This window comes from Accipiter gentilis, chromosome 16, assembly GCF_929443795.1.
Source record: "Accipiter gentilis chromosome 16, bAccGen1.1, whole genome shotgun sequence".
Lineage (NCBI taxonomy): Eukaryota > Metazoa > Chordata > Aves > Accipitriformes > Accipitridae > Astur > Astur gentilis.
In genome coordinates this window covers 2,641,418-2,650,948 of record NC_064895.1, presented here as the reverse complement: position 1 = coordinate 2,650,948, position 9,531 = coordinate 2,641,418, and the positions used below count along the sequence as shown (strand labels likewise).

The 9,531-nt window shown below is 46.1% G+C and overlaps 1 protein-coding gene across 1 annotated transcript; it reads left to right on the top strand.

Moving 5' to 3' along the window:
* The first annotated feature begins 287 nt into the window (after nt 1–287).
* LOC126046727 (keratin, type II cytoskeletal 4-like) lies at nt 288–5,762 on the top strand. The gene is made up of 9 exons (XM_049819515.1): nt 288–746; nt 1,582–1,796; nt 2,123–2,183; nt 2,845–2,940; nt 3,542–3,706; nt 3,793–3,918; nt 4,197–4,417; nt 4,731–4,759; nt 5,284–5,762. Exons 1-9 carry the CDS (start codon nt 288–290, stop codon nt 5,760–5,762), a joined length of 1,851 nt encoding a protein of 616 aa, XP_049675472.1.
* Nucleotides 5,763–9,531: the final 3,769 nt, after the last annotated feature.

The window sequence follows — 9,531 nt, the reverse complement described above, 5'->3', positions numbered from 1 at the left end:
ACCGTAATATATTCTAAGCTAACTTGCAAACAGAGCACTTTCAGATTCCTTTTTATTTCCTCAGTAGTTAGTATTTGCTGGGCTGTTTTGCATTTTGAGGAGCATTTATTGCTGCCAGGCAAACCAAACCCTTAAGCGCTTTAAATTAATGTCCTGATCCTATCAAGGCCAGCTTCTCAAATATATATAAAGGGTAGCATCACTGTGTCACTTCAGCGGGATCTCTGTTCCTCTCCTGCAGAAGAGCTTCCCCTAAACTTTCATATTCCACCTTCAAATAAGCCACGATGAGCAGACAGGCGCCTACAGTGAGATCTGTCCTGGGACGAAGAGGCTTCAGTTCAGCTTCGGAGATTTGTGGTCGAAGCTACGCTGCCTCTGCCTGCCAACCTGTCCGATGTGGAGCTGGTGCCTATAGCAGCAGGAGTGTCTGCAACCTGGGTGGAAACAGGAGAATTTCCTACGTGAATGGAGTCTGCGGTACTGGATGTCTTGGAGAGTTCGGCTTTGGAGGTGTAGGCTACGGTAGTGTTGGAGGAAGGGTTGGCCTTTGTGGCCCCAGGGGATATAGTATTGTGAGAGGTTACCCTGATCGCAAAGCTGATGGCATCCAAGGTATCTGCATTGACGAACGGCTCCTGAAGCCCCTCTGCGTTGGGGTCGACCCGCTGGAACATGAAATACGCTGTCAGGAGAAGGAACAGATCAAGACGCTCAACACTCAATTTGCCTGCTTCATCGACAAGGTGAGTGCAAACCTGCTCAGTACTTGTGCTTCTTTGAGAAGAATAAACCACAACGAAACCCCTCCAAAACCCCAGTCCAGCTGATGCCATGGATCACCGAGCTGGGTCCAAGCAAGGGTCCAGATTCCCACAGAGCCATGTTGGTTCAGACTGGGATCTTCAGTACTGGGGAAGGGCTCATTTCAGCCACATGCCAGTCCTAGTATTTGCTGGTGGTTGTATCATGGCCACGGTAGCACTGGACTTTCTTGCAGGTGTATCCTCTCTGGACAGCCTCGGTTCAAGGCTGGATTTCTCTTGGCAGCCTTGTTCTAGCTCAGCTAGATGTTACAGCCCTGATGGGGTCATCTTTCTGTCCTCCATTAGATCCTTTCCCCCCTTTTGTCTTTAAATATAGCGACTGTTCCAAAAAAACATTCCTGAAGGCAAAGGAGGTTAATCTTGATTCAGGCACCTAAACCTTAGATATCTGAGTTGTCACCTTAGGATCCCTTCGTAGAAAAAACAGAGACAAACAGGTTCCACCCTCTGGGGACTCAATCTCATCCTAAAATACATGAGAGGCACCATCCAGAGGAGCCTTATTTCTATTCATTGGTGAGAAAGGCAGATTTAGACATGTGCCTTTTAGATTTCTAAATAATTTAGACATGTGACTTTTAGATTTCTAAATAAGGGCAGATAATTTTATGATCACTGTGGCATATCACCTCTCACTTCCTGAAAATCCTATTCTTCCACCTGCAGTTTCACAGTGAGAGCAGACAGTTAAACCAGATGTCAATTTATTGCATTCATCTCTTTATTTGAAGAATTGCTATTTTATGGCCTGCAGGTCCGATTCCTGGAGCAGCAGAACAAAGTGCTGGAGACCAAGTGGGGCCTCCTGCAGCAATACGTCCTACCAAAAAAAGGGAAAAACCTTGAACTGTACTTTGAGAATTACATCTGCGACCTGCGGAAGCGCCTGGACTGCTTGCTATGTGAAAAGCAAAAACTGGGCAGCGAAGAATGTGCCACAAGTCAGCTGGTGGAGGAGTTCAAGTGCAAGTAAGGACCTTCAGGTCTCCTCTAGCTCTTGGCATTTCACTTCTCCTCCAGTTCATCTCAGGCAACATCTTCCAGACATGTGGCACATCCCCTTTGGGGATGTCACATTCTTCTGTCTCACTTGCAAACTCTTTGCATTGTTAATGTTGTTGTTCATGAAGAAGCTTCTGATCTTGGGATGGTCTAATGTTTGGTCTCCAGACACTGATCTTACAGTGCCTGATGGCAGTCTCTGAGCAAGCGAAGGTTGTTATTTATACCTGATGGTTAATGTCTGTGTGTCTGATAGTATTGCTTGCCTCAGCCCTTTTCTCCTTTTCCAACAGATATGAAGAGGAAATCAACAGGCGTACAACTGTGGAGAATGAGTTTGTGGCACTCAAAAAGGTGAGAAGCTCAAAATACATGAATCATTATACCTATAATAGTTTAAAGCTTGGTTGAAAAAGTGCATTATTAGGAAATGCTTGGCAAAAGTGTTATAATGTGCAGAAGGAGAGAGGCCTGTAGAGGGGCACAGGGTTAGAAAAAGAGGCAAATGCAAGTAGAAAGTAAAAATGATGTATCCTCAAAGCTTACATCATCAGCACTACAGCAATAGTTTTGTTACCCCAAGCACATTCTTGAAGCATAATGGGAGGGTGCATTTGTGGAAGGGGGACAGAGTGGGAGAGGTCACACTGGAATACCTGGTGTCTAAGACGCTAGTTATTTTCTGACTCTGTCTTCACATACTTTATACTTGGACATCAGAAAAGCAGAAATCATTTGAACAATATTAAAAAATTATGTTTAAATACTCATTAGTCAATTCTGAGTTTGTAGCTAGGTCCTAAGCAATAAATAAACTAATCCCTGTAAGTCACGTTGGAATGGTTTTGTTTTCCTTTAGGAGACACCAGGGCATCTTGACTCACCCTCTCACACCTTTCTGCTCTTGAAATCTTGTTGAAACATGTTTCTGTTTTATTGGCGCTACCTCTGTCTTCTGTGTGTTTCTCCAATGTTTTCAGTGAGATTGGGCTGGAACGTATCTCCTCTCTTTCAGGATGCAGACTGCATCTTTTTGAACAAGGAAGAGCTGGAGGTGAAGGTGGATCTGTTAAGAAGGCAGCTGGAGTTGCTGAAATGTGTGTTTGAGGAGGTGAGTTTCTCTGGTCTGTCCCAGGAGTTTGGTGGTGCTGTCTCATCCTTCAGGTGCTCCAAATTTCTACAGCTTGAAACCCCTCTTTGACATGTCTCACCCCAAGCCCTGAATACTTGAAAGCATGGAAGTATAAGGTTGATAGAATATTAACATGATTATGCTGGAAATAGGGTGTTTCCTCCTTTCTTAATGCAGCTCCAGGTATGAATTGGCTGTGTCCTAACTCTACCCCTGAGAAAAGAGATGCGTCTGTCTAGTTACTCCGGATTGCAGTTGTCTGATTAGAGCTAAAGAAACTCCCAGCTTAATGCTGTCATTAACATCAGTAAAGCACCTGAAGATGACAGGATACCAAGGGTTAAGTCACTCAGATTCCTTGCCCTTGATGTGGACAGAATTGCTGCAGGTCAGCATGTAGGTCAGCAGCTGACATGTGGCAACTCATCCAGCAGGGAGGATTTTCTGCTGAGCCAACCTGAGGGACATTTCTTGACTTGTTATCCATCAGCTGAGCAGCGTGGCTCTTTGTCCCAGCCCTTCCTTCACTATAAAGTCTGAGAATTTCTAACAGCTGACTAAGCCATTCCCCAACCTGTAGGAACGAGCTCAGGTAGATCGCCAGCTATGCGACACTTCAGTCATCGTAAAAATGGACAACAACCGAGACCTGGACATGGAAAGCATCATCAAGAACGTTGAATGCTGGTACCAAGAAATAGCTCAGAAGAGCAAAGAAGAAGTCGATGCTTTCTACCAAACCAGGGTGAGTAAGAAGCAACCTGGCTGTCTGCCTGGCAACTTAACAGGCTGCAGGTCAAAAACGATGATTGTCTTGTTTCTTGGTTTCAGTTTCAGGAGCTTCAGGATAAGAGAGGCAAGTATTGCGATGATCTGCAAAACAACAAGTGTGAGATTTCAGAGCTAACCCGGATGATACAGAAGCTGCAGTGTGAACTGGAGAACGTGAAGAAGCAGGTAGGAGAGGCCCAGAGGTGATGTTTCCAGAAAGGGCAATGTCTTGGAGGACAGCTCAGATATGGGGAAAGATGACGCATTGGCCTTTAGTAGTCTTAAGACCTGCCCTAGGCTGTAGTTGGAAAGTGTATTGTTGAAAAGTGGATAGAGAGAAGGGAAGCTGGTGGTTTTTTTCTTCTGTTTGCAATTGGAGAGCAGATTAATCCAAAACCAGAATGTCCAGGAATTAGGAAACGAAGCCTTGAAGACACGTGCACTGTTATCCTCCCCTCTGACAGGTCTCCTGCCTGCAAACCTCCATTTGTGACGTTGAGCAGCGTGGGGACTGTGCTCTCAAAGATGCCCGGGAGAAGCACGTTGAGCTACAGAATGCCCTCCAGAAGGCCAAGGATGAGCTGGCTTGCATGCTGCGGGATTACCAGGAGCTCCTGAATGTCAAGCTGGCCCTGGATATCGAGATAGCAACATATAAGACTCTACTGGAGGGTGAAGAGAGCAGGTGGGTGGCAGAGACCTTGTCCCTTCTCCCCTGTATATCAGAGTCCAGAATGATTCCAGCTCCCAAGTGAATTTTTCAGCTCCAGGATCCTTTCAGGCTCACAGAAACTGGGGCTGGAGAGATGGCTGGAGGCCATACAGGCCACCCTTTTGCCAGCAAAAACAATTCCTGTCCTAGGGATAGTCAGACTTGTTAAAACAAGGGATTAAGTGGGCTGGTTGTACAGCTGGAAGTTATGAGTAACGTCAGGTTTCTAGATGTGCATGCAACTGGTTAATAGGATAACGTGCATTTCTCTTATCTCCCCTAACAGGATATGTGTGGGGAACCCGGTGAGCGTGTGTAAGTAACCTGAAGATTTACAGCCATGAGGGTTTCTCATTTTAGGAAAGACAGTTTATGGAGTAGCATTATCTGTCTGCCTCAGCCCCCTCTGCTTCTGCCTCCCTTTCCATTTCAGACCAGGCTGATGTTGAAGGTTTAGCCCCAGAAATCTCAAATACCTCTGAATTTCAAAAAAAATCAGCTTTTAGATGGAGGGGAAGAAGGTCAAATTCATGACCCTTTTCTACTCTTGGAGGCAACAGCGAGCTGCCCTGGTGAACCGGCCAGGCAATGCACTGATGTGCATTGAACCTGGGAAAGAATATCCCACCAGCCAGATGAGCCATGCGGGAACTGGGAGAAACTGCGAGGGGACGTGTTGGGACATGGGGGAGGAGTTGGAAGGAGCAGGGGCTCAAATATGTTGGATAAATCTAGAGGAAATCAGGTTTGGTCGGTTCTGTCACTCATGAAACAACTTGCCTTGTGAGAGTCTTCCAGTTTTCCTCTCTAAATAATTAATCCCATGGGCTGTCTTGCAGCTGTGGTCAGCAGTGGCTACAATATCCCCGATGACTGCGGGATGCTGGCTGCAAACGGGGCTATGTGTGGCTACGGCTCCCTGGGGAGACGATCCGGACGACACAGCTCCCAGAATGGAGGATTCAGCTCCCGGAGCGCTGGGATCCACCCCAAGAGAGTCATTAGTTCGGTGGCCAAGCAGTGTGTCCCAGAGGTGTATTGCCAAGCCGGAGGGGTCAACTGCAAAAATGGGGGATTCAGTTCCCGGAGCGGGGGGTACCCAGCCCGCACCGTCATCAGCACGGGAAACGGGGGCTTGAATGCTAGGATGGGGCCTTGCCAAGCTGGTGGGGTGGTCAGCTTCGGAAACCAAGGCTGCGTCATCAGGCAGCTGGGGGGCTCTCCTGTTGTCGTTGCAAACAGCCCTGAAGTTGTGGGGTGCAACAACGGCGTGGTGGGGAACTTCGGGGTTGTCAGAGACCCGTGCGTTGTTCCATAAGGGCTGTCAGCCGGCGAGGTGGCACAGCCAGCCACGTTGGAGAGCAACACCCAGACACGCAGTTCCTAACGCTGAGATGATGCAGGATAGTTTCTCTGCCCACTAGTAGCAATATTTGTCACCGAGCCCATTCCCACATTTATTAGCATCAGATATATACCCCACCAAGTTATGTTTTCAGAGTTCCCAACCCTAAAGACACATCTAGCAAGCTTCTCCAGCAGGTGCTCAACACAGTATTATTTCTCTGAGTTTATACTGTCTAGATTATCACAGCTTTAAGGGTTTGCTTGTTGCGCTGCCTTCGCTGGCTTTTCCCATAACGAGCAGATTCATTAACAATGTTCTTCCTTGCAAGACACAATGTTCTTCCTTACAAGACTTCCTTACAAGACACAAGCTCTTCTTCCAGCTCCTCCCAAAGCATTTCAGAAAAGAGAGTGATGATTTAACTTTCCCAGGAGGCACTGGGAGAACACCCCCCGCCCCCCGCTTTTTTTTTTTTTTTTTCTCAAAGAAGAAACCCTGAGCTGCAAAATTAAGCTTAAATTTTAAACAAGGTAATTTCAACTTTCAAAGCACCTGCTAGTTACACTGCAGCCATAGGCTTTTTGTGGAATTTGCTTACAGATGAATACGTAGTACTTTCATTTGCTTCTGCATGTTAGGGGTGGCTAGTTCAAAGCGTGCTGATTTTTAGAAGAGCTCACCCCCCCACCCCTACCCCCAAAATGCCCAGGGAAGTTATTGGTGCATAAATCTTCTGAGCTGACATCTTATACTCACGTGAACAGAGCTTCTTTCATTGACTGCTCAGACTTCCCAGCTTTCCACTGCGCCTTCAATAAACTGCATTGAAAGTACATGTTTCGTCTCTGCATTTTTCCATAGATGGTATTTAAAGAAATTACAAAATGGGTGAAGAAGTACGCTTTCGCAGTTTATGGGGGGAAGAAAGAATCAAACATATTTTGATTCTCTTTAGGCAGTGTGGAGCACAGTGGCACTCAGATGCCAGGAGAGTCCAATGGTGTTTATTCTGTTTTCTTTACCTCCTTATATCACACCACCTATAAGATATTTTATAGCCCAAGTAGCAACTGATGTCAAAGATTGCCAGAAACCTCCAAAATAATTCTGAGCACTGTAAGATGTCCTTTATGACAAGTTTGCCATCCTGTAGCTTCATTCACTGCCGCAACCTCAGAACAACGTATTTGTTCAATCCTTCCATGTCACAGCGGTTGAATGAACGCAGAAGCCAACGCTGACCTGGGCTCAACAGGCTTGTGATCAGGGCTGTGCACTGCCAGAGTCATACATATTTTAGACATAAAAACTTTTGCTTCAGTGGTGTTAGGGCTGACAAAGTGTGACATTTATCCTGTATGACTTCAAAGGCAAAGAGCTATGCTGTGAGATCTCTTGGCCATAATGGGGTGGGATTGACTTTGTCTCAGTTTTGAAGTCTCCCATGTTGAGCTCAACAAGTGAGCTGGTTGCTGGGGGCTCATTTCGTGGAGAGAAACCAACATTTCCATGGGGTTATTCATCTGGCCAAACACAGGTGCCTAATTTAGCATGAAATGCATCAAGCTCTAGACTCTCCTGACTGCATCAATTAGATCTCTCCTGGCTCTGCAGGCAGCCTCGGGCGGGGGTATTAGCGCAAATAGAGACATCACCATGTGAGACGCCTGCATGTACTCAGACGAATACACCCTGCCTGTCATCCGCTGGATTCGCAGACGTTATTATCACAGTGAATGTCTTCCTGTCTCCAGCACATGAAGTATTACAGGTCACACGGCACCACTCATCTCCCTGCTCTCACAGGGCAAAATTCTAATTGCAAACTAAAAAAAAAAAGTGAATATTAAAGACTGATGCAAGGAAGAAGATAAGCAACTCTGGGGAAGGGCATGAGATGTCATTTCTATGCTGAGAGTAGAAACTGTTTCATCTAACTTTGACCATCTGCATGCCAGAGACTGGTTAGGTGAGGTGGACAGTCCTCCACCTGAGCCCCTCTCTCAAACGAGAAAACCCAGTTCAGCAGTTTATATAGCTTGTAAGTGGCTACAATTAGATAAGATGGGGCCCACCTAGGTGGGTAACGTTGCATCTGAGCTTAATGCACTCACCACTTGCAAGTGTCATTTGGAAAGGCGGCAAGCCCAATCCTTAGAGACCCTGCTGAGATATTAGGCAGCTCCAATTAATTGCCTGAATGTCGCCAAATCCCTGCGCAGTTTCGAGATATCACTGTGGGCCACGGCCAGGCGGTGTGCGCAGGACGGCTCTCCGGGAACCGCTGTGGCTCCAAGTTTGGGTCTTCCTTGTGGCTATGAGGACGCATGGCCGTCCCTTCACAATCCATAGCCAGAACAACTCGGCTTGGCTTTGTTTCAGAGGCCACGTTTTGCTGTTGCTAAAAAAGACGGTTGCTTGAGAAAGAGGAGGTGGAGAAAGCCACAGCTTTGTGACATGACCTGGGGTTAGTCCTCACCAGCTGCTGCCAGTTGACTCGACCAGTTGGTCTTGCCCTTGCTCGCTCTCCCTCCATGGTCCGTAGAAACAGGAACTGGCTTTGCATGACGTTCCCAGCCTCGGAGGGGTGAAAGCCCAGCAAGCCCTGGGTTTTCCAGAGCTTTCCCCTCCTGACCATTAAAGTCAGGACCAAGGTGTCCCCGTGTAAGAGAGGACACAAGCCTGGGCTGTCAGTTGCGGTGCCTCATTCTCTTGCTTCGGGGATGAACTGCAGACAGGACTCTAAAATACCTTCCTGACATTAGCAAGGGTGACTTCTCCTATCCCAACTGAGGAAGCAGTAGGCGACTGCCTAATTTCAGTGGGAGAATAATTATCTTTTAGTGGACTGAATAATAGAGAGAAGAAAGGAAGATGATACTACCTCTTCCAAAACAAGGGCAGCTCCTTTCCTCCTCATGTTTGAGCCAACACCCAAATATTCTTAGCTATAATTTTAGCAAACCAAAGAGGAAAATGAAGGTTGCATTTATTTTTTCTCTATAGCTACAGCTGAATGGGCTAGCTCTTAAGGTTTTGTCACAGTAGCAAAAGGAAAAGGTTCATCTCATATGGTTTTCAAACTATTCATTAAAGCTTGTGTGACAAGATCAGGAACATTTCCTGGTAAGTGATTGCTATTTTTCCTTCCCACTTTTTTTTTTTTTTTTTTTTAAATCTTGAGGATTGTTTTGATTATTTTTTTGCTCTTCTTTCTAATAAAAATTATCTTAAACAAACAATTGTTTTAAGTTGGGGAACTGGATTTTCTGTCAGTTAAAAATAACCAGAGAAAACTGTTTGATAATTGAGAAATGTTTCCATTCAGTTCTTTCAGTAAAAAATATTAATAATTTTAAAATACCATTCCAGTAATTTTATTCTATGAAATGTTTTGGTTTTGATGTTTTGCCTGACCAATATAAGCACTCCAAGCCAAAGCCTATGACAGTCAAGGAGATGAAGAAGAAAGTGAGAAGAAGCAAAGCCATCTAGACTAAGTGCATGGTCCAGGTCTCCTCCATCATCCATGGAGACAGATGGGCAATTCAGGGGGTTCCCCCCCTCCAAAAACTAAGCATGTCTTGGGTGTGTTGCAGAAAGAGCAACAGGGAATGACTCTGCTCCTGTGGGAATGAAGACAGGGATGACTCTACTCCTGTGTTGGGCAACCTTCTGCAAATATGTCACCACCCTTGTAACCAGCATTTTCCATTTCAGCCACCCTGTCCGGGGTGGA